Below are 25281 nucleotides of genomic sequence, written 5' to 3'. Positions count from 1 at the left end.
ATTCATTAGCCACTGAGCCATGACAGGAACTCCCCTCTTTCCTTTTAATAGCTGAGTAATATTCCATTGTGTATATGTACCACATCTTCTTGATCTGCTCCTCTGTTGATGGACATTTGGTTTGTTTCCATGTCTTGGCTATTGTGTATAGTGCTGCTGTGAACACTGAAGTACATGTGTCTTTTTGCGTCATGGTTTTCTCTGGATAGAGGCTCCAGAGCGGGATTGCTGGGGCTGCACTTTTAAATCGCATTTTCAGAGAAGGCCTGGGAAGTTGATGTGTGTGCAAGTACTTGAAGGGGGTGAGAGCTGAGTCACATGCTGGCATTGTGGGGCCAGGTTAGGATCTAGAAACAGCTGATGCAAAGACCCCAGGGGTGGGAGCAGGCCTGGCAGGAGAACCGAGAGGGCAGGGTGGCTGGAAGGTTGTGAGCAGGGGTGGGGGCGAGGGTGGTAGCCCAGGAGCTGCCATGGCCAGAGAGCCTGCTGGGTCGCAGAGGCCATGATAAGGACTTGGGCTTTGACCCTGAGGGTGTGAGGAGCCATGGCGGGGCGGGGGTGGGGGGAAGCAGAGAAGGTGCAAGTCCTGATTTTTTTTTGTTTTCTTTTTATGGCTGTACCTGCGGCTTGGAGATTCCCAGGCTAGGGGATAGAATCCGAGCTACACTGCTGGCCTATGCCACAGCCATGGCAACGTGGGATCCGAGCCTCATCTGTGACCCACACCACAGTTCACGGCCGCACCGGATCCCCAACCCACTGAGCGAGGCCAGGGATCGAACCTGGATCTTCATGGAGACTAGTTGGGTTCGTTACCACTAATGAACATGCCAGGAACTCCCTAATTTGGGTTTTAATGGGCTCCCAGTGGCTGCCTTGTTGAGACTAGACTGTAGCTTGAGGGCAGGGGAGGGACCTAGTTGGGAGGCCGATGTGAAAAATGAGGGTGGCCTGGACCCGGGGACGTGGTGGAGAAGCAGGAAGGGATCACGAGTGGATGGTGCATGAGGCTCTCAGAATAGACATCAAGTCACACAGCACCTGGGCCTCAGCTAATCCTCACACCCCACCTACCCCCAGGGGGCGAGGACTTCAACCATCGAGGGAGGCTGGTGGCTGTGGCCGGTTCTCCTGACAGTTCTGTTTCTCTTGGTGAGTTAACACCCTGGCCTTGTGGTTTCCCTCGCCAGCCTCCTGCCAGTTGGTTTTGCATGAGTCAGCATCCTAGAACTGACCCTAGCTCTGGGCTGCCAATGAGTCTGCCAGCCTGGCCGGATCAAGAGGTTAGCCTTGTGAGAATTGGGGGCATCCCTTCTGCCAGCCTCTGCACACCTCAGCCAGTCAGGCGCGGGTGTAGATGCCTGCCATCCTCGCTGTGTCCCGGCGGTGACCCAGGCTGGGAGTTGAGACTAACGGGGATAAACCCCCAGCAAATAATGTCCTTGGGCCTGACTCTGTCCTCGGAGCTCCTGTGATCTTCAGTCACACGGACCTCATCACGGCTCCACGAGGTAGGGTCTGTACTTGCCCCCTTTTCACAGGTGAGGAACCTGAGGCACAGGAAGTAAAGCAGCTTGCCCGGGTCCCCAGGGTAGTGAGGGGTGGAGCTGGAACTCGTTGAGTTCTCTCTCTGCAGGCAAAGCACCTGCTTTATTGCTGTTGAACTTGGCTCATGGGGGAACTTCTTTCCATGAAAACTGCAAATGTCAGTACCTCTGACCCATCAACTTCACCTCTGAGAATTCATCTCAGCAACCTGAGTGACCGTCCATAGGGGAGCAATGAAACAGATGACAGCATGTTGGAGAACTAGGAGGCCTCTGAGAAAGAGTGAGGATGGCCCGGGGTCCCATGCAGAAGGATCCCTGGGGTATGTCATCACGTGAAAAGCTCAAGGTGCAAGATCGCTGTAGAGGATGTCCTATTTTGTGTAAAAAAGGAGGCAAGAAATCATATACTCAGTTGTATTCACATGTATTTGCCTAAAGAAACATTGGAAAGATACGCAAGAAACTATCAAGAGTGGGACCCTCAGACAGTGGCTGGGGCTGTGATCTGGGTGGGACAGGCTGAGAGAGAAACATCATTCATTTCCTTCTGCAGCCGTGTAAAATTTTGAACAGTGGGCACACTCATAGCGCTCTTAGGGCTGCCCAGGTCTGGATCCGATGCAGGTAGCTCTTCCCAGGACTGCGAGGCAGCCTGTGTGCAGGTGCTCCAGGACACGTGGGGATGCTTTAGGGCTTGTGAGGAGTTTTCACCTTTTAAAAACAAAGTGGGAGTTCCTGTGGTGGCGCATCGGAAACGAATCTGACTAGGAACCTGAGGTTGCGGGTTTGATCCCTGGCCTCGCTCAGTGGGTTAAGGATCTGTCTTTGCCGTGAGCTGTGGTATAGGTTGCAGAAACCACTCAGATCTGGTGTTGCTGTGGCCATGGCCGTGGTCGTTGTGTAGACTGGCAGCTGCAGCTCCAATTGATCTGTAGCCTGGGAACCTTCATATGCTGTGGGTGCGGCCCTAAAAAAGCAAAATAAAATGAAATAAAAATGGAGCGAGACTGGCTTTGCATGGGTGGCAGCTTGGAGTGCTGAGGTCCATCGGGCGTGCGTCGCTGTTACTGCGCTCCGCAGGAGGGTGTGTCTGCAGGGGAGCAGGGGTTTGGTGGTCAAGGGTGGAGCCTCGTGTTGGGCAGGGATGTGGGGAGCGGCCCCGGGCATCTGTAGCACACAGGCATAGCTGCACTTTTGATGGGATTTCCCTGGAGGCAGCACAGGGCTGGGGCTCTGGTGTCTCCCCACCTTCATTCCTTGTCTCTCCTCCGCCAGGGTTGTGTGAACTTGAGCCTTGATTTCTTCCCTGGAGCAGTGGGCCTCACAGACCCTGCCTCTGGGGATTTCATGCGGAAGAATTCAGTGAGAGAATATGTAGGAAGCGTATGGTGTGTTCCTTGCAGGATCAGTGTAACCAACTTGGAACCGTGCCTGGCACAAAGGGCGGTGCTCCGAAAACATTAGCTGTTGTCATCGATCTATTTTAGGGTCCTTGATTTATAAGAAATTACCAAGAAGGGAAATAAATCTAGGATCAGGTATTATTTCTCAAAATAGTTGGCCACTGACTCAACAAAGAAAAATATCACCAAACTCCTTTGGTCAAAAATGATTCTCTAGGACTTCCCATCGTGTCGTGGCCCAGTGGTTCACGAACCTGACTAGTATCCTTGAGGATGCAGGTTCGATTCCTGGCCTTGCTCAGTGGATTAAGGATCCGTGAGCTGTGGTGTAGATCGCAGACATGGCTTGAATCCCACGAGCTGTGATGTAGGCTGGCAACTGCAGCTCGGATTCGACCCCTGGCCTGGGAACCTCCATGTGCCATGGGTGTGGCCCTAAAAAGACAAAAGACAAAGAAAAAAAAAAAAAAGATTCTTTAGTTAAAGGCGTCTTAGAATATGAAAGTGAAATATAGAAATTGTGTTTTCTCTTTTTAAAAACTAAAAAAAAAATTTTTGGCTGCGCCTGAGGCCCATGAAAATTCCTGGGCCAGAGATGAAACCCATGCCACAGTAGCAACCCAAGACACTGCAGTGAAAAGGCTGATCCTTACTCTGCTGAGCCACAAGGGAACTGTGGAGAAATTATGTCTTCCTGTTTTTTTTTTTTTTTTTTTTTGTCTTTTTGTTGTTGTTGTTGCTATTTCTTGGGCCGCTCCCGCGGCATATGGAGGTTCCCAGGCTAGGGGTCTAATTGGAGCTGTAGCCACCGGCCTACGCCAGAGCCACAGCAACACGGGATCCGAGCCGCGTCTGCAACCTACACCACAGCTCACGGCAACGCCGGATCATCAACCCACTGAGCAAGGGCAGGGACCGAACCCGCAACCTCATGGTTCCTAGTCGGATTCGTTAACCACTGCGCCACGACGGGAACTCCTTTTTTTTTTTTTTTTTTTTTTTTTGTCTTTTTGTTGTTGTTGTTGTTGCTATTTCTTGATTTTCCTGTTTTTTTAAAAGAGCTAGTTTTAGAGGAGCTCCCTTTGTGGCTTTGTGGTTAACGGGTCTGACTAGGATCCATGAGGATGCAGGTTCGATTTCTGGCCTTGCCCAGTGGGTTAAGGACTGACATTGCCATGAGCTGTGGTTTAGGTCACAAATGCGGCTCGGATCCTGCCTTGCTGTGGCTGTGGTGGGCACTTCTGTATGCTGCAGGTATGGCCCTAAAAAAGCAAAAAAAAAAAAAAAAAAAAAAAAGCCAGTTTTAGAGAGATGGCACACTGAAGGAAGCAAAGATATTGCATTCTCTCTCACTTTTTTTTTTTTTTTTTTTTGTCTTTTTAGGGCCACACCCGTGGCATTTGGAGGTTCCCAGGCCAGGGGTCTAATCGGAGCTGTTTCCGCCGCCTACACCACAGCCATAGCAACGCCAGATCTGAGTCGTGTCTGCGACCTACACCACAGCTCACGGCAACTCAGGATCCTTAACCCACTGAGTGAGGCCAGGGATCGAACCCACAACCTCATGGTTCCTAGTCGGATTAGTTTCTGCTGTGCCACCATGGGAACTCCAGACATTGCGTTCTTGTATGCCGGGTCCACACACCCTTGGGGGTGTGAGAAGTTAGTGACTTGCTGTGCTGTGTCATGGCCAAGGTAAACTGCCTGTCGTCCCAGTGCTGGGGGTTCTGGGGTCATCCCAGAGGAGGCCTCTTTCGGCAGCAGGTGTGGCTGCCATGGGGAGCCTGAGACTGCAGGTAACCAAACACTTCCTGCCAGGAGGACAAAGGCGAGTGGCTTTGAGAAACCGGGGCTTGATCCCTGAGGTTTCCTGGGAACCTCTAAATTGAATCCAGAGTTGGGGGCAGTAGTCCCGAAGCTCACCTGCACACCTGGGGGGCTTTGAGAACACTTCCGATGATCCGGCTGCACCCCAGACCATGTACACTGGACCCTCTGAGGGTAGACGTGGGCCTCAGTGCCCCAGGTGCTCTGAGTGTTTGGCCAAAGCTGAGAACCCCTGGTTTAGAAGGGAAGACGGAGGCTCTGGGCAGTTTCTAGAGATTCCCACTCCTGAGGTCATTTTTAGCGCAGAGACCCATGGTACGTACCTGCCTAAATCACTAGTTCTCACACTTGGAATTCCCTTTTGGTGAAGAACGTTAAGGATCCGGTATTATCACTGCAGCAGCTCAGGTCATGGGTCTGATCCCTGGTCCAGGAACTTCCATATGCTGTGGGCACAGCCAAAGGAAAAAAAAAATAGTTCTCCCACACTTGAGCATATATAACAACTTCCTAGCAAGGTTATTCAAAATTTATATTTCTAGTCCTCGACCCCCAAAATATTCTTTTTTCACTGCCTCTGAGGTGGACCCCAGGAAGGAATATTTTTGGCAAGTGTCTTTAGGTGACTGTAATTGTAAGTAGCCCACGCTGCAGGAGGGCCTCTCTTAGCTTGACTGGCTTTCTCCATGGAAACCTGAATTCCGTCATTTCTATTTCTTTTTTTTTGCGGGCCGCACCCATGGCATATGGAAGTACCCAGGTTAGGGGTCAGATCAGAGCTACAGCTGCTGGCCAGCACCACAGCCACAGCCACAGCAATGCTGGATCTGAGCAGCGTCTGCAACCTACACCACAGTTCATGGCAACTGGAACCTTAGCCCACCGAGCGAGGCCAGGGATCAAACCCGAATTCTTATGGATGCTAGTCGGATTCATTTCCACTGTGCCACAACCAGAACTCCTGTCATTTCTTGATGAGGTCACTTTTCTGCCTCTCACAGAAAATAAAAGTCCCCTCTTTGAATTAAAAAACCTGAAATTGAGTCATGGCTACAACTTTGTCCCACTAGGTGGCAGCATACTGTCACCAGTTGGAGCTCATTTGGGCGAGGTCACCTGTGTGTCTCTAATTAACGCACATTAATTTAGGGTTTTTGCTCATGAGGAGCGTGAGGCTGACACCGTATGTCCTTTTCTCCCCAGGAAAGCTGGTGTACGAGCGAATCTTTTCCATGTGTGTGGATAACCGCAGCGTCTTACCAGGTAACGTCATAGCTGCTCCCTGGACTTGATTCCGCCCTAGAGTCAGGATTAGAAAGTTGTTTTTTTTTTTGGGTTTTTTTTTTTTTTTTGTCTTTTTGCTATTTCTTGGGCCGCTCCCACGGCATATGGAGGTTCCCAGGCTAGGGGTCCAATCGGAGCTGTAGCCACCGGCCTACGCCAGAGCCACAGCAACGCGGGATCCGAGCCGCATCTGCAACCTATACCACAGCTCACGGCAACGCCGGATCGTTAACCCACTGAGCAAGGGCAGGGACTGAACCTGCAACCTCATGGTTCCTAGTTGGATTCATTAACCACTGCGCCACGATGGGAACTCCAAGGGTTAGAAAGTTTATATCAAGGCAGGATTTATTGAGACCCGAAATAAAGTTAAAAAAATTTTTTTTTGTGTGCTGTGTTAAACATCAAAGAAATGTCTTTACAGATTTCTGATCCTTTGTCTTCCAAGCATGAGGTTTTTAAACAAACTAGGGATTTGAGCAAGTCATGTGAATCTGCAGGCATGGAAAGATATAACAGTCAGATTCAGCTGAACCTTTATGCCTACTGAGATTTTAGTATTTTTCCTGTCTTTCCTAAGAAGCAAATTGCTTTACAAACCCAACTTTATATATATATATATATATATATATATATATATATATATATATATATTAAAGAAGTGTCAAATAAATCAGTCATGATAGATGCTTTGAATCTACAGTCTCTGCCCCAGTGATGTTTGCATTCCATTTATTGCCACCCAGTTTTAAGCTCTTAGGAGGTTAGAATGAGACAACGAGAGCACGGGTAGAGTCCTTTGTCCTATAAATGATGCTGAGGAGGCCGGCAATCTGGAACCCTCAGTCGCAGTGCCCTTTCCCTCTGATTTCTCCTTTCAAGTTCCTAGCGGTGCTCAGAGGAGGCGGACTTATCTGTGCAAGTTAGAACAGCAAGCTCACCCCCTCTCCACGCCACCGATTTCTGCTTCTAGCAGCAGCATTTCCCTGAAGGCTGAAGAAATGACATCAGTGATGGCAACCCATAATTTGACCTCTTTTTGTCTGTTTATCTATCTTTTTTTTTTTTTTTTTTTTTCGCTTTTTAGGGCCTCACCCGCAGCATACGGAGGTTCCCAGGCTAGGGGTTGAATCAGAACTGTAGCCGCCAGCCTACACCACAGCCACAGCAACATCAGATCCAAGTCTCATCTGTGACCTACACCACAGCTCATGGCAACGCTGGATCCTTAACCCGCTGAGTGAGGCCAGGGATCGAACCCTCAACCTCATGGTTCCTAGTTGGATTCATTTCTCCTGCACCACGACTGGAATGCCTGCCTGTCTTTTTTAATCTTTCTTTTTCTTTCTTTCACTTCCTGTCTCTCTCTGTCTCTGTCTCTTTCTTTCTGTTTCCTTTCTTTTTTTACTTTCCTCCCATCTTGCTGCATTGTTCCATCTGTCTACATTGTCAAAGTGATTTAATGTGCATGTTTCTCAGAACGACCAAACTCTACAGACCTTTAGGACTGGAAAAGCTCTCGGGAATCATCCTGTCTCACCCTAGGCAGGCAAACCCAGCAGGGAGGAATCGGGCCTACCATGCCCTGCCACGACTTAAGGAGAGCCTGGCTCTGAGCGCTGGCCCTGCACTGTCCGGTACAGTGGCCACTGGTCACGTGGGGCTCTTGAGCATAGAGAGGTGGCCAGTCCAAACTGAGATGTGCTCTGAGTATAAACATATATACTGTATTTCAGAGACTTAAATAAAAGACCATAAAGGATCACTCTAATTTTTACGTTGCTTACCTGTTGAAATGCTATTTTAAATGAATTGGGCTAAATGAAGTATATTGTTAAAATTTCACCTGTTTTGTTTTACCTTTTTGAATATGGTTCACACAGTATTTCTACTGGATAGCACCCTAGACCTTCCTTCCACCACATCATACCTGTGATTGATGGAGATATGTGTGTGTATATATATTATATATATGTATATATATATAGAGAGAGAGAGAGAGAGAGAGAGAGAGAGAAAGAAAGACCATACCCATGGCTTATGGAAGTTCCCAGGCCACAGATTGGGTCTGAGCCGCAGCTGATGCAATGCCAGATCCTGAACCCTCTGCCCAGGGCTGAGGATCGAACCAGTGCCTCAGCAGCAACTCGAGCCGCTGCCCAGACAACACTGGCTCCTTATCTGCTGCACTACAGGGGGAACTCCACACCTGTGATGTGTTTTAACAGCTCCTCCCCTGTTCTAGGCTTCTCAGGGGCCTGAATGGAAGGGCCTCCTCTCTCTGCCTGGGGATTTGGGAAATTGGGCAACATACGTTTTAACTATACTCTTGTCAGCTTTTCTTCCATGTACTATCCTGGCACCTGTAAACTCTACAGTCTGCAGACAAAATTAAACCTAGGTAGGGGTTTTCTTTGCCTGTAATAGTAGTTTTAAAAATGCTGTTTGATATAGGTCCTACTTCTTCCTAATGCTGTATACCTAACTACTTAAAACTATTTATAATCTCTGCCTGGCCCCCAGAGGCATTTGTGTTTGCATTGACTACAATAATTTTCCTCCCTCTCAGTTTTCGCTAACTACTAAACAGCATTTTAGGGCCAGTTAAGGAAAAATTACTGGTAACTTTCTCTCTACCTAAACTATGAAAGTTCAAAATAAAAGGCTATTTTTGGAAGTTCCCCTGTGGCACAGCGGGTTAAGGACCTGATATCACCATAATTTTGGCGCAGGTTGCAGTTGTGGCGTGGGTTCAGTTCCTAGCCTAGGAACTTCCACTTACTGTGGGTGCAGCCAAAAAAAATAAGACTATTTTCATGTTCACTTTTAGTTCTTGTCTAAATATATTAGCATGTTTATCACTAAATTCTTCCCTCCCTACATATGTTTTAACTACCCTTGTCAGCTTTTCTTCCATGTACTATCCTGGTACCTATAAACTCTACAGTTTGCAGACAGAATTAAACCTAGGTAGGGGTTTTCTAACCTTTTTTTTTTTTTTTTTTTTTAACCTTGAGTGATGCAAACCAGGCTTCTGTTTTCTTGAAAATAATTTTATTTTCCCCCTTGCAGATAAAATCTGCATGTGTTCTTTCCATTTCCAAGAACCTGAAAGGGAAAGGGGCAAACTTTGCTCAAAAACATCAGTAATCTTGGGATGACTTTTTTTTTTTTTTTTTTTTAGGGCCTTACCCATAGCATATGGAAGCTCCCTATAGCTGCCAGCCTACTCCACAGCCACAGCAACGCCAGATCCAAGCCGCATCTGCAGCCTACACCACAGTTCACGGCAACACCGAATCCTCAACCCACTGAGCGAGGCCAGGGATCAAACCCAGGTCCTCATGGTTACTAGTCAGGTTCATTACCACCAAGCCACAGCGGGAACTCTGGGGCAACTCTTAATAATAATTGTGAAGTAAGCTTTTGAAATCTACTGTGCAGCATTCTGCAAAAGAAATTATTCAGAGAGAGAAGTCCGGCGGCATATGAACTCATTCTTTCCATTTGAATCACATTCAGATGGTGAACTTAGTATTTGAGCCCTTTACCTTCAGGACTTTTAACTAAAGCTGATCTCTTATGAGCTCAGAAAGATACCAGTGCCCTTTGGGTTCACGGAAAGTACATGCTACTAGATGTGGTCATTTTTTCCCCAACGTTTCCTAATCCAGCCTCTGAGTGAGGCGATGATGTATTCCAAGGGATAAAGCAATTTTGTTTCCATCTTGGGAGAAGGAACGTGGGTTTATTGTGTGGTGGTTTTCATCATCACCCGTGGGCCTCGCTGTCTTCCTTTCCCCGTGGCTGATGTAGGCTGCATCTGGCTAAGCAGCATCCTTAACTGACCTGGCCTTTCAGTCCCCCCTATAAGCACTGTTATGTAAAGACACCTCTCACTGCCAGGGTAGCGACTTGGCAAATGAAAGAGGACTAGACTCACTGGTCTCCTCCCTTCTCCTAAAATAGCCACAGAACTCAGGGTTGAAAAAAGAAGCACCATGAAAGATAAATAAGAGGGAGCCAGAAGAAAATCTCTCTGCCCTTTGTTACATCAGAGTCTCTTTGGAGTTAGTTTCCAAGCGCGGAATTCATTCTCCATGTAGCAGCCCCAGTGCTGAAGTAAAAATAGCGTCATGGCATGTCATTCTTCCACTCAGGATGCTCCGGGGAGTTTCTGTCACACTTATAAAAACCCCTCGGACGCCTCACCAGGACCACAACCCTGCATGACTATGGTTGTGATAGCCGTTTCTCCCTTCCTGCCCTCACCAGTGTGGCTCCCTTTCCCATTCTTTGACCGCACCAGAGGTCCTACCTGCCGCAGGGCCTTTGCACATGCTGTTTCTGCCTCTGGGAATGTATTTCCTCCACATCTGAGCATGGTTGGCTCCTTTTTTATAATTCAGGGCTTGGCTCAAGTGCTGCATCTGCAGGAGCCTTCTCTGACCATCACCCTATTTCATGAAACTAACCTAACACTCTTTGCTATACCTAGTTTTTTATCTTTCGTGGTGTTGACTGCTGTTCGATATTATCTTATTTGTTTGCCTGCTTATTCTTTTCTGTGTTGACAGTGCTGCTTTCCCCACTGGAATGTGAGCTTCCTGAGGGCAGGGTCTCTCTTATGTACTCTTAGCTCCCCAGAGCCTGAAACATTCATGTGGAGCAGATGAAGTAAAGGAATGTAAGATTGAGTTTGCTGTAACATTTTTTTCCTTCCAGTTTTATTCATTTACTTTTTCTATAAAATTTTAAAGTTCTCGAGTTCCCGTCGTGGCTCAGCAGTGAATGAACCCAACTCTCATCCGTGAGGATGTGGGTTTGATCCCTGGCCTCGCTCTGTGGGTTAAGGATCCAGCGTTGCCATGAGCTGTGGTGTAGGTCACAGATGTGGCTCGGATCCTGCGTTGCTGTGGCTCTGGTGGCTACAGTTCTGATTGGACCCCTAACCTGGGAACCTCCATATGCCGCAGGTGTGGCCCTAAAAAGACAAAAAAAAAAAAAATTTTTTTTAAAGTCCTGAATAACATAATCTTTTTCCTCAATTATTCCTTCAGCTGACAGAAAAGCCTAAAGCTTCTCAATTGTATCTGCAGATTATTGTGTAGCTTGTAGTCAGTGTGTACACACGGGGCCACCTGCCTTTAAGTGTGATGTCCGGCTCTCTCGGGCAGCCTGAATCACTGTCGTCTCACCCCTTTCTGCACCTGCATTCCCTCGACTGAAAAGTGAGGGATTTTATTAAATGACCTTAGAGACTTATTTTTGCTTTTGGGTCTTAAGGCACACGTTTCAGTCAAAGGAAGGGAAATTAACTCCTCCCCTCCCTTTTCCAAAAGGCAAGACTGACAAAATGGATTTAAGAATAACTCTTATCTTTTCTGGTCTGGATCTCTTAGAACTTGAAAGAAAGTTACTTTTAAGTGCACTGGTTCAGACCAGGAAAGGGAAAAATGGTAATTTCCCTTCCTTTTTAAAATGGCAAGTGAAAAATTTTCAAATGAATGAAGCATGCCAGAACATCTAAAAACAGGTAAATACTTGAGATTGCAATTCCCTAGTATCTGCACTTGTGATAAATGACTGTTCTCTGCTAGTGAGATACCTAGAATTTTATCTTTTGGCTGATTCCACAGGTATTTTGATCACCTTCATGGTGTGCCACCAAGTAGCAGAAAGTAGAAGCAGGGACAGAAATGACCCACTGGACAACAAGATGAGACCAACAAGCTAACATTCATTGTCTGTGTTCGAAAGTAGGAGTTCCCTGGTAGCTCAGCGGGTTAATGATCTGGCATTGTCACTGCTGTAGCTTGGGTCACTGCTGTGACATGGGTTCAAGCCCTGACCCAGGAACGTCTGCATGCTGTGGCTACGGCAAAAAAAAAAAAAAGTAATTAATTACTCCCATTTTGATTGAATCCTACGAGTATAAAAGCACATCGAGTGGTGGAATCAGGCTCCCATGTTTAGAAGAAATCATTTTCGCAGTGGGAAGTCAACAAGGGCCTTATTGGTGTTGACCAGATTTTGTGTTCGTTTTTGTTTTCTTTTTTTTCATACCCTCTTCCATTCCTTATTAAGATGTATGTCATGCTTGGGCCTGGTTGGCAGTGCCAGAAAACTCAAAATCACAACAAAAAAGATCAGGGCTAGCAGAGCAGCCAGCTCGTGGTGCCAGCCATCCCAGGTTCTGTCTCACTCTTGTGGTTCAGGATGGTAGTGGAGGTTCCAGCCATTGCATCTGCATTCCGGCCAGCAGGAAGGAAGAAAGAGTGGAGGTCAAGCCCCTTCCCTTACAGCAAATTCCCAGACATTGCATTTCTGTTTATATCCTGGAAGCAGAACTTGAGCCCAGGGCACACAGAGCTGCATGGGTGGCCCTGTGCCCAGCAGAAAATGTAAGTTCTATTATTAAAGAGGGAACGGATAATGGGGGAAAGTGGCAGCTTAACCACAAGGTGACTCAAGTCCTTGTGCCCGTATAGAGCTGGCAGCCTCCCTCTGTCTAGTTTCTCACCTCAGGGTCTTGGTTTCAATGTCTGGTCCATGTGATATTTACTTGTTTTTATTTTTTACTTTTTAGAGCTGCACCTGCAGCATATGGAGGTTCCCAGGCTAGGGGTCGAATGGGAGCTGCAGCCACCGGCCTACACCACAGCCACAGCCACTCAGGATCCAAGCTACGTCTTCGACCTACACCACAGCTCATGGCAAACAGTGGAATCCTTAACCCACTGAGCGAGGCCAGGGGTCAGACCCACAACCTCATGGTTCCTAGTTGGATTCGTTTCCTCTGCACCATGATGGGAGCTCACCATGTGATATTTAGAGCACAAACTTCCATCATAGTTCATGTTAGCGTTGCAGGTTCCTCAGGCATCTGGGCCCGATACTCCATAGTATCATCAGTTACTGGTGGGGACACCAAGAACCTCTGGATTAAATTAGAGGCAGTGGCTAAGAGGATCTTCTGAGGAGCCAAACTGCTTGAGTTGAAGTCCAGCTTTCTGTGTGCCCTGGGCAAGTCTCTAAACGTCTCTGTGCCTCGGCCTCTGGTTCTATAAAAGAGAACAATAGGACTTCCCGTTGTGGCTCAGTGGTGAACAAACCCAACTAGGATCCATGAGGTTGTGGGTTCGGTCCCTGGCCTCGATCAGTGGGTTAAGGATCCGGTGTTGGCATGAGCTGTGGTGTAGGTTGCGGATGCGGCTCGGATCCCAAGTGGCTGTGGCTATGGTGTAGGCTGGCAGCTGTAGCTCTGATTTGATCCCTAGCCTGGGAACCTCCATATGCCGCGGGTGCAGCTCTAAAAAGACAAAGACACCCCCCCCCCGAAAAAAAAGAGAGAACAATGAAAGTGCATAACTTAGAGGGCTCTTGTGGGGATTAGGTGAGCTGACATCTGGAACACCCTCTGAACAGGGCCTGGCTCTTCGAAAGCCCCTGTGTGTGAGCTCATGGTCACCAAGAGTTTCCTAATAGTAATAACGCTATTTGGAAGGAAAGACACAGGACTGGGTGCCCCACCCCTAATTCTGCTCCGCCGTAATATTTTCCTATCCCAGGACTAAGAGCAGCTGTAACAGATCCCAAGAATGAGGAAGGCTGATGGGGCTTATTTCTGTATTACAGATCACTTCTCTCCAGAGAATGTAAATGACACAGCCAAAGAAACATGCTTAAATTGGTTTTTCAAGATTGCTTCCATCAGGGAACTGATTCCGAGATTGTATCCTTTTTTGTTGTTGTTGTCTGATGATTTTAAAGACCGGCTGCAAGCGTTGCACTGTTCAATGGAAGCCATGTGATGGGATGCCCTGAAATTCCTGTCGAAAGTTCAGTCCCTGCAAGTACGGGGCCAGCCACCTTGTCCAAGAAGCCCCTGGGCTCTGGTTCTGTATTTTTTTTTTTTTTTTAAATTTTGACTATGATGCCATGTACCAGGCTTTCATTTCCCTAAGGAATATTTCCACATTAATTTTCTCAATTACGATGCTGTATCTTTATGTGTTTTCTCTGGTTCCAAGAACTTGAACGGGATCAAGCTTCTCGGCACAAACGCCAGTGTTGAAGGACCGAGAATGTGACACAGATGGAATCTTAGTTCTGCAAGTTTCATCCTTTCCCCTAAAGCCTCGATTCGAAATGCTGCAGACCCAGTTCAGATTTCAGCACGCCGCTATGAACTAGCGTGTAACATTTTCCAAATTTTATTTTAAATGAGGCTAAGACCTTGCAAAGCAGATGTAGAAACCACAAGCCACCAGCTAATTTAATTCGCTGGGTTGCTGAGAGCCACCGTGGCCCCCTGTCCTGAGGACACACCTCGTTCTTTTCATGAATAGTTGAGGCTTTTCCCCGGAGGGGACAGGCCATCTGGAAAATGTCTTCCTTAACGGAATGTGTTTGTAGTTACGTGGAAGCATCCATCCTGAAGTGTAACAAGTTCCTCTCCAAAACGTAAGGCTCTTCTTAAATGTCCAGAACCACACATTTCCAAAAATTCTCTCACACACATGCACGCACACACCACACGCTAGTGGCAACGTAATAGTAGCTGTCATTCTGTGAGTACTGGTGTTTTAAGCACCTTCCATCCATTTTCTTATTCAGACCAAAGGAAAACTTAATGAAGTAGAGGTAGCTTAATTTATTTTATTTTTTTTAGGGCTCCTCCTGCGGCACATGGAAGTTCCCAGGCCAGGGATTGAATCAGAGCTGCAGCTATGGCCTATACCACAGCCACAGTAACACCAGATTCGAGCCACATCTTCAGTCTACATTGCAGCTTATGGCAATGCCAGATCCTTAACCCACTGAGTGGGGCCAGGGATCGAACCTGCGTCCTCACAGAGACAACCCGCTGAGCTACAACGGGAACTCCAGAGATGGCATTTTACTCTCCATCTTACAGAGAAGACAACTCTAGCGGGGAGAGGTTGGTTGAGCAGCTCATAGAAGATTGGTTATGTGCCTTTTTTGTAGGTTTTTTTTTTTTTTCCCCCTGCTTTTTAGGGCCACATTTGAGCCATATGGAGGTTCCCGGGCTAGGGGTTGAATCAGAGCTCCAGCTGCTGGCCTCTGCCACAGCCACAGCAATGTAGGATCTGAGCCTTTTCTGTGGCCCACACCACCGCTCCTGGCAATGCCAGATCCTTAGCCCACTGAGCGAGGCCAGGGGTCGAATCATATCTTCATGCACACTAGTTGAATTCACTTCCTCTGCGCCACGGCGGGAGCTCCTGCTCCCTTGTATTTCAGTCCTAGCTCTGCTGTTATTAGCCATGTAGTCTTGAGAAAGTTACTTAGCGTCTCTGACCCCCGCTCTCCCCCTGCATGAACAGGGCCCTGAGAAGGGGTCTTCGAGGGTCCATTGAGCTGCCCACACCCCAGTGAGCGCCGCAGCCGTGGGCCCTCACTCAGTGTTTGTTGGCTGCTGTCCAGGGTGATGAGGACAAAGATGCCAGAAGCAAAAGCCTTTGCCCCTAAGCTCTCTGCTACTCCGGTTCACCTTGGACGTTGTTTGGAAAGGAGTTTGCAGAGCCGGAGAAATGAGATCTGCTCTCCGAGGGGCTGGTGCAGTACCGAGCAGTGTTGGACAGCATGTGGATAATCAGCTCCTCGAAGCCCCGGGCTGCCTCCCAGTGCTCTGAGGAGTAATTAGGTTGGATTTAGAATGTGTCCCAAGTGGGTTTACTTGGGACCCAGAGATGCCTGGTGGAGCATAGGGGAGATAACGCCGTGTAGACGAAACAGTTATTTTGCCCCACTAACGGGGGGCAAATGATGCCACAGGCAGATGGAAATCCCAGGCGGCAGGAGAAGTAAGTCACAGTTCCCATTGATGGGGGAGCGGATGTGGCCCGAGGTGCCGGGTGTCCCGTGCTAGGAAGCGCGGGGCCCAGGGCAGGGAATCAGTGTCAGGGGAATCCAGACATGGCAGATGGGTCCACACGGTCACGGAGCGACCAGTCGCTGGAAAATAATTGGGAGACAAAAATTATTAAATTAGTAAAACTAATGTAACCTCAAGGAGGAAAAAAGTAGCGAGACCCCAGCACTGAGCACATGGTAAAGAGAAGAGAAACCATTCAAAGAATGAATTGTGTCCCGAGAGAAAGACTCTCATTACATAGCCTTCCAACACTCAAGCTTTGACCTTGATTTATTCCTGAAACTGTTTTTTTTTTTCCCCCTTCAGTGGAGGAAGTTGAGCTTCATTTTTATTTTATTTATTTATTCATTTTTTTGTTTGTGTATTTATTTATTTATTTATTTTTGCTTCTTTGGGCTGCATCCGTGGCATGTGGAGGTTCCCAGGCTTGGGGTCCAATTGGAGCTGCAGCCAACGGTCTGCACCACAGCCACAGCAACGTGGGATCCGAGCTGCGACCTACACCGCAGCTCACGGCAATGCCGGATTCCGGATTCTTAACCCACTGAGCGAGGTCAGGGATCAAACCCACATGCTCATGGATCCTAGTCGGGTTGGTTAAGAGCTGAGCCACGACGGGAACGCCCGTTCGTTTTTATTTTGAAGCTAAATGAGCGGAGTTCCAGCACGGAATGTGACGCTGTGCCGTCTTTTCGTCTCTAACAGGGGGATCTCAGAGTGTCTGCCGAGGCTGACCTGCATGATCCGGGGGATCGGGGACCCGCTGGTGTCGGTGTACGCCAGGGCCTACCTGTGCAGGGTAAGCACCATCCCCACTCTCCCGTGTGTGACCGTGTCCCCTCTCCTCGAATGGTGATGCTTCTGCCTCCCTGCTGCCTCACAAGTCACTGTAAGAACGACTTTATTAGCTGCTAATTTTAGGGCACAGCTTGTCCACAGAAATCCACTGAGCGGTAGGGTTCCTTTTAAAAATTAATTTCAAAGTAGACCCACTTAGCAGTCACTCTAATTAGGGGGCATTTAAGGTCACCTTCTTACCAATGAACTGGTTTTCAGAATTAATTGTTTCTCCCTTCTTGGCTGGGAGGGAGGCTCCCAAGGCCTTTCGGCTGATAGGTTGCTTTTCATTGACTTGAAACTTGCTCTCCCTTTGTCTTTGAATTCACTTGTCTCACTGGTTTCTTGGTCTCTATGTTAAAGAGTTGGCTCGGCGTGTGAGTTGGCACGGGCTGCCTGGCAGGGCGAGGCGCTCCTGGCGACAACGGCGGGCGGTGGGGGCTGTGTCGCCTGGCTTTGCAGGGCTGCTCCGATGGGTGAGGGTTGTAAATCACTCAGCCTTTCTCTCCTTTAAAGCCCTGTGAAGCTCCTACTTAAAACTAGTAAGACACGGAGGACAGACTTGTGTTTGCCAAGGGGGGAGGGAGAGGGAGTGGGATGGACTGGGAGTCTGGGGTTAGGAGATGCCAACTCTTGCATTTGGGGTGGATGGGCAGTGGGATCCTGCTGCATGGCCCAGGGAACTATGTATCTAATCACTTGTGATGTAGCACGATGGAGGATAATGTGAGAAAAAGAATGTGTATATATGTATGACTGGGTCAGTTTAGCATACACGAGAAATTGACAGACATTGTAAATCAATTATAATAAAAAAATTTAAATACTACTCTGCCATCAAAAAAATATATATATACACAAAAAAACTAGGAGTTCCTGTCGTGGCTCAGGAGAAATGAATCCATGAGGCTTTGGGTTTGATCCCTGGCCTCGCTCAGTGGGTTAAGGATCTGGTGTTGCCGTGAGCTGTGGTGTAGGTCACAGACTCAGCTTGGATCCCGTGTTGCTGTGGCTGTGGTATAGGTCAGTAGCTGTAGCTCTGATTCAATCCCTAGCCTGGGAACCTCCATATGCAGGTGTGGCCTTAAAGAGCAAAAAAAAAAAGCTAAGTAAGACTTTCAATTATGAAAAGTGCACCCCAGGGAGAATTTACAGGTCTTTTTTCTTTAAGTCATATGGGACCTTCGCCTCTCTCTGCTCTCAGCAGGAGTCCCTCTTGCTAGTTCCAGCAGTATCATTTAGAGAGGGGTTATTGTCCCCATTCTGGAGGGTTCTGATGAAACCCATTCTTCCTTGAGGACAACGCTACCATTGGAGACCACCCTCCACCCCTGGCTAGTGGTCCTTAATAAGTAATCCTGGGAAATTAGAAGACAGGGAGCATAACCTTCGATCTGCTTCTTTTACATGACATCCAGCCTGTGATAGAAGCCCTGTGGTCTCCAGCATCACAAAGAAATCAGTCATTGCCCTCAGCGTGAGTAGCTGGCAGAGAAAGAAAGAGAGAGACAGAGAGAGAGAGAGATGGAGAGAGGAAGAAAGAAAGAAAGAAGGGAAGGAGGAAGGAGAGAAAGAAAGCAAAGAACTTTTCCATTCTAAGGGCACCTGCTCCCTCATAGTAACAGAGGCCAAAGTGTTTATGCATCGCCATCTGTTTGAAACTTGGCGTGAAGTTTTCATGCAGGAATATCAGATATGTTTCCTAGAGCCTCAGCTTAGGAATATCTTGAAGCTTGAATGCTTCTTCCACGTCATTGTTTGCTGATGGCCTAATGTGTGCAAAACGCTGCTGGATCCTGCGGGGGAAGATGTAAGAATACCCCTGTGTGCCTCCTCGCCCCTTGTAGGGCATAGCACATTCCTTGAACTCACGTTGACGTCAGTAGCAGTAGAGTAGGAAAGATTTAGAATCGCACTGTGTCTCTGACACACAGTTATTAAAAAGAAATCGGTGCGGGGCGAGTATCCATTCCTCGCAATCCTGTTTAGTTATAAAGTTTGAAGTAAGGTACATGAGCTGGTGAAAGATGATATTGGTTGCCTATTAATGGCAGATGCAACTTGAAAACTCAGTGCCAATGAGGAGAGAGTATAGACACCCCCGCCCCCCGCCCCAGAAATGAGCTGTGATGACGGGAGCTGTATCGGAGTCATTTGTGCCAATCCAGGCAGTGCACCAGTTCCCACAGCTGGGTGGTTACTGAAATCTTTTGATATAAAAAGAATGAGATGGGGAGCCTAGTGAGTTGAGGCTCTGGTATTGTCACTGTGTGGCTGGGGTCACTGCTGTGGCACAGGTTTGATCCCCAGCCAGGGAGTTTCTGCATACCACAGGTGCAGCCAAAAAAACCCAAGCACTGTGCATTCATAAGGATTCTTTGAATTGCAAGTGGCAAAACCCCAGTTCACACTACTTTGAGGCAGAAGCAGGGATCTATTGGCCCGTGCCTCTGAAGAGCCTGGGGTGGTGCAGGCATGGCCGATTCAGGGCCCCCGAGCCAGGTCTGGAACCGTCTCCACAATCCCTGCTCAGCTCTGCTCATCTCTGGGTGCCTTGACTCCGTGGCTTTCTCTTTCTGTGAGGCGGAAAGGCTCCCATCCTTTTGGCTTCAGACCAGTGGCCAGAGTGCCTGTTCCCCAGTAGTTCCAGCCAGAGTTTCAGGGCTGATTCTGCCTGGATCACCTTGGGTCCCTTGTCCAGGGTTAGACCAATCACTGTGGCCATGGGGTGGGATATGCCTCCTAAGAGCCTGGCTCGTGTGCCCACCCCATGCGGCTCAGAGTGGGTCCATGGGAATGGAAGTTGCGAGTAACCAGCAACACTGAACCAGCACTAGGTGGACATCTTTCAGACTCACGCAGATTCCTAAGCTGCTCCCTTGGCCTAATGGGAAGAGGCGAACAAAACACAAAGGCAGTGAGCAGGCAGGGTGTGTGTGTGGGGGGGAGCGCAAAGCTGTTTTATTAAAGGCAAGTGTGAGTAACTCCTAAGTCGTGGCCCCCTCAGCTCCCTCCCCACTGCTTGTCCACTGGGCCTTTTTTTTTTTGCTGTCGCCTAACAGGTAATTATCGCCTTTTCTACGAAGTGATTAGTGGAAGGAAAGACAATAGAATCCAGAACACAGTAAAAGTGGCTCTGCTGTTGGTGTTCTCTTCTGGTTTGTTTTAAATCTCTGTGCTTGTCCCTGGAAACACCCCCAACAGCCCTTGGAGCTGCCCTTGGAATTTACCGCCCCAGTGGCTCTTGCATAATTCTTCTCAAAGGAATTCTTTACAGACATCTAACAAACATCGTTATCATTAATCTTCCTGACTTCTGGGTAAGGAGGGGGGTGAGTGGCAGAAATCTGCCCTCTTTGGAAGAAACCAGGTCCCAGAAAGCAACTCCCCCTGCAGAGTTGTTTTCGTGCCAGAGCAGCAGTGTGGAACTGCGGTTCGGCGAGCTCGGTTTAAGGAACATTATAACGCTTTGTTTTAAGTACGTCATCGCCCCACCTTAGCTCAGACCTGCACTTCCAACCCTAGGGCTCTGGCCACCTTCTTGTGATGAGCCAATTTTTTTTTTTTTTCAGCTGAAAACACAGCAGTCTTTTTTTAAAACAGTGAACACAGGAGCCGATGGATGATAGTATCGTTAGGCTTCGTGCTTGCCTTGTGTAAAATAGCCTAAAATACATCCAAATTTATGTCTGTTTCCACGACTGCACAGCAAAGACTGAAGCCGTATATTTTAATGATGCAACCGTGGAGTCCCAGCTGACTCTCTTACATACCAGAATCTTTTTGTTTCATGTAATAAGTACAGCCACATGTGAGTTTATCATTTTTTAGAGAGGAAGGGAATATTGTGTACACAATCTAGAGTCCATTTCTCCTCAGTTCTGCATTGATTTGTTCGCTTGGTCTTCAGTTCAGAAATACTTTCATTACCTTTGGAAAGTTGCAAAGATGATCACTGCACATGTTGCCCTTTTTTCATTAAAAATAGCTTCTGTGGTTTTTCTTACAAAAGCAAGACAGGGTTATTGAACAAAAAAACAGATAAGCAAAAGAATAAAAGTTCACAGTGGAATACTACTCAGCCATAAAAAAGAACAAAATAATGCCATTTGCAGCAACATGGATGGAACTAGAGACTCTCATACTACGTGAAGTCAGTCCAAAAGAGAAAGACAAATACCATATGATACCACTTATATCTGGAATCTAATATATGGTACAAATGTACCTTTCCACAGAACAGAAACTCATGGACTTGGAGAACAGACCTGTGGTTGCCAAGGGGAGAGGAGGAGGGAGTGGGATGGGCTGGGAGTCTGGGGTTAATGGATGCAAACTATTGCATTTGGAGTGGATAAGCAGTGGGATCCTGCTGTGTAGCCCTGGGAAGTATGGTCACTTGTGATGGAGCCTGATGGAGGAGAATGTGAGAAAAAGAACGTATATATGTGTGTGTGACTGGGTCACTTTGCTATATGGCAGAAAATTGACAGAACACTCAAGTAACTATAATAGAAAAAAAGAAAAAGCATTCATTAAAAAAAAAATTAAATTTCAGGCCCTCGCTCTGCCTGTCTGTCCATGTGAAATGACATCGCATTGTATATGTTATTTGCCCTCTACCTGCTTTTTTCTATGCTCAAGGTAATTTCATTTTGTTTGGCTGCAGGTGGGCATGGAGGTGGCACCACATCTCAAAGAAAGCCTAAATAAGAACTTTTTTGACTTCCTCCTCACATTCAAACAGGTAAGAGAACACAGGTAATCAGAACGGTTAATCGATATGATAGTTCCATGATCACGAATTCATGAAACCCATTGGCTTTCCACATCGAGATTGCCTTAAAGCTCTCTCAACGTGTAAACCCTCGAAAAATGACACTCGTGTCTGTCACAGGCAATTAAAATGTGTTGATTGAACTGAACAAGCAGAGAGAATTAATATGCGTGTGTGAACAGGAAACGGCTCCTGTTGATCAGCCTTCCTTTTCAGCATCTGCTGACTCCGTTTTTATCAGGTTACTTCTCGGCACAGCACACATTCCCAGAACAGCTCAGCTTGGTGACATGGGAAGCGTTCTGTGTGTCTTTTCTAGTTTTCAAAAACCTGAGAAACCAGGCCGTTTCTCTCGGGGCCGTCCCCGGGCTAGCAGATCCGCACAGTCTTGAGTTCCATGCTCTTCTTTCTCACACGACCCCCACGCCCCTTTTCTAAGCGTTTTCTTTGGGCTCCTGCAGATTCACGGGGACACGGTCCAGAACCAGCTGGTGGTCCAGGGAGTGGAGCTGCCATCCTACCTGCCCCTGTACTCGCCTGCCATGGATTGGATCTTCCAGTGTATCTCCTACCACGCCCCCGAGGTAACTGCCCGGTGGCTTCAGTGTGAAGTTCCCCAGCGAGGAGGAGTGTAGAGGCCCCTACCCCTGCGTGCCCTGTGGCACAGTCAGGCCACAGCCTCAGCATTGCGGCTGGGTCTGCACTCAGCATGTTTCCGCCACTGCCTTGGTGAACAGCTCTGGGAGGGGGAAGTGGGGGCTCAGAGAGGGCAAACACCTCCATGAGGTCACACAGCTAGAAAATGGTGGTGCCTGGACACAAAACCCCATTGAATCTGACTCCAGGGCTCATGGCTTCACTGCCTCTGCACTAACCTCCCTGCATTTCTTTTGTGTTTCTAATGAGTTAATAAAGTCCTTAGAGCAGGGAATCTTTTCTCTGTTTTGTGAAAAGTGAAACTCAGATACATAATGGCTTTTATATGATTTCTTTCTTTCTTTTTTGTCTAATGAAGCATTGTCAGGAATTAAAGGGAAGTCCGAATCGTAGCAGAAATGGTCTTTTTTCCCCCTAAGACGGAGGAGCAGTTTCAGTAGAACACCAGTTCAAATTGTCACCATTGCTGTGACAGATGAAGCTGCCTTTGTCTTGTTATTGATGGTTGAGAATTTATTCTACATTTGAAGGGGAAAAGGGCCTTGTTACAAAACAAGGATACCTAGAACAAAGCAAAATTCAAATACGCCTGCCTTTTCCCAGCAGCTGCATACACATATTTACAGCCTTGAAGAGAAAGAAAAAAGAGGAGTTCCCCAGTGGTGTAATAGGTTAAGGGTCTGGCATTACCACTACAATGGGTTGGGTCACTGCCATGGTGCGAGGTTGATCCCTGGCGCAGGGACTTCTACATGCTGTGGGTACAGCCAAAAAAAAAAAAAAGAAGAAGAAGAAAAATACAAATCTCCAGTAGAAGGAGTTGCCTGGTGGCTCAGTGGGTTAAGGACCTGGTATTGTTGCTGCTGTGGCATGAGTTTAATCCCTGGCTGGGGAACTTCCAAGTGTCACAGGTGTGGCCAAAAAAAACCCCATAAATATCCAGTAGAAGTAATTGGATAGATGCATGAACACACACACGTAGCTGTGTTCATGCTAGTGCAACACTGAAGACAACCATTAGAAGGGGATTGGTTCAATTATGGTTTGTATATTCAGTGGACTGTTACAGGGTCATTTAAATTGATGGGGACCCGTGTTGAAGTACATACTGGCCTGAGGGTGTTCACACCTGTTCCTGTGATGCGTCTGAAAATGAGAACGCTTGTTTCTTTCCCTCCTTATTTTAATGAAAAGTGAAATTGGATTAAAAACAAAAGGCACGTGCCATAGGGCACTCTTCCTTTTTGTTTTAAGCACCAGTAATCCCAAAGGATGGCAGAAGCTGGGAATAGCGCTTTCCTGGGGAGTAAAACTCTAGGAAATCATTATTGCACTAAAAGAAGTGATTTAAAAAACTAGGTCACCCGAATAATAATAAACTCTGATTCTTGGGATATTATAAATAAGGAACTCACAGTATCTCATAGAAAAAACCATCGTTTTCAAAAAGCAGCAGAATGTCAGGGTGGAGGGTGGTGTGGAAAATGTGTGTGACAGTATGATGCCTGCAAGCTCTTTGGCGCTGGCTGGGGCGTGTACACTGGGGAGTTGGGCCCTGTGTGTCTTTAAGAGGCCACGGCTCCAGAATCTAGGAGTTAGACTGCAGCGGTTGGCGATACACAGGACAGGTAGGTGAGGTGGGGAATGGGGAATTATCTGGATGAGGAAAGGGAGAAATGCGGTCAGCTGCAAATACCTGACTCCTGAAATTTCAAATCGAAATTTAACTGTCAAATCCCCTCTCCCCAAATCAGGGAGTGATTTTCAAAAAGGCCTTTTTTTTTTTTTTTTGCTTTTTAGGGCCTCACTCTTGGCATATGGAGGTTCCCAGGCTAGGGGTCGAATCGGATTTACAGCTGCCAGCCTACACCACAGCAACGCAGGATCCGAGCAGCATCTGCAACCTACACCACAGCTCATGACAAAGCCAGATCCTTAACCCACTGAGCGAGGCCAGGGCTGGAACCCGAAACCTCATGGTTCCTAGTCGGATTTGTTTCTGCTGCACCACAACGGGAACTCCTTTTTTTAAAAGGCCTCATCTCTGGCATATGGAGGTTCCCCGACCAGGGGTTGAATCAGAGCTGCAGCTGAGGCCTACCCCGAAGCCACAGCAATGCTGGATCCAATCCACATCTGTGACCTAGCTTGCAGCAATGCCAGATCCTTAATGCACCAAGGGAGGCTAGGAGATCGAACCCACAGGCACTATGTCAGGTTCTGAACCCACTGAATCACAGTGGGAACTTCTAAAAGGCTTTTTTGTTTTGTTTGAAGACAGGATTTCCCCCCCTCTTCTACAATGAAAATTATAGTAAGTAAAAAACATTTATGCACCCAATTTTAGGCACATTCTTTGGAGTAAAAAAAGCAGCCATTTCATAAAACCTGCCTTTGGGCAACGAATACAGATCTTTTGATAAGCGTCTTTTCATTTTCAACAGCTTTTTTTTTTTTTTGTCTTTTTGCCTTTTCTTGGGCCACTCCCTCAGCATATGGAGGTTTTCAGGCTAGGGGTCGAATCGGAGCTATAGCTGCCAGCCTACACCACAGCCACAGCAACGCAGGATCAGAGCTACATCTGCAACCTACCCCACAGCTCACGGCAACACCAGATCGTCAACCCACTGAGCAAGGCAAGGGATTGAACCCGAAACCTCGTGGTTCCTAGTCAGATTCATGAACCACTGAGCCACAATGGGAACTCCTCAACAGCTTTTTGTCTTGTCTGGTATGCAGTCCCATGATCCCTTGCTGTAGTGAGCAATGCAGGTTGCCACTGTTGAAAGAGGGAAGAGGAAATTGGTAGAGGCTGGGGCAGGTAGTCGGGCTGATCTGGGTTCAAACTGGCTGTGTTGCTTGGGCTGCTTGACCTCTTTGTGCCTCAGTATTACCAGCTGTAAAATGGGCTAATAATAGAATCTTCCTCGAAGGGCTGCTTGGAGGTGACTTTGATAATGCCGGTCACCGCATGGCCAAGGGCTGGTGCGTGGCAGGTGCCAGGCCCGTGGGGGGTGGTTACCATCATTGTGTTTGGCCTTGGCA

The 25281-nt window shown here is 47.6% G+C and overlaps 1 protein-coding gene across 6 annotated transcripts in view; it reads left to right on the top strand.

Moving 5' to 3' along the window:
• The window catches only part of C3H16orf62 (chromosome 3 C16orf62 homolog), a 117461-nt gene that overhangs the window by 32930 nt on the left and 59250 nt on the right, over window positions 1-25281 (top strand). For all 6 annotated transcript variants that reach the window (XR_002342393.1, XR_002342394.1, XR_002342392.1 and 3 more), the window contains exons 9-14: window positions 5984-6043; window positions 13703-13799; window positions 14483-14530; window positions 16671-16764; window positions 21472-21549; window positions 22041-22163. Coding sequence is in view for 3 of the 6 variants with exons in the window: in XM_021086527.1 (XP_020942186.1) it covers window positions 5984-6043; window positions 13703-13799; window positions 14483-14530; window positions 16671-16764; window positions 21472-21549; window positions 22041-22163 (500 nt within the window). In the remaining 3 variants the exon portion in view is untranslated. The remainder of the gene's footprint in view (window positions 1-5983; window positions 6044-13702; window positions 13800-14482; window positions 14531-16670; window positions 16765-21471; window positions 21550-22040; window positions 22164-25281) is intronic.

This window comes from Sus scrofa, chromosome 3 (genome assembly GCF_000003025.6).
Source record: "Sus scrofa isolate TJ Tabasco breed Duroc chromosome 3, Sscrofa11.1, whole genome shotgun sequence".
Lineage (NCBI taxonomy): Eukaryota > Metazoa > Chordata > Mammalia > Artiodactyla > Suidae > Sus > Sus scrofa.
The sequence above is the reverse complement of the archived record's forward strand: the minus strand, read 5'-3'. Positions and strand labels throughout refer to the sequence as shown.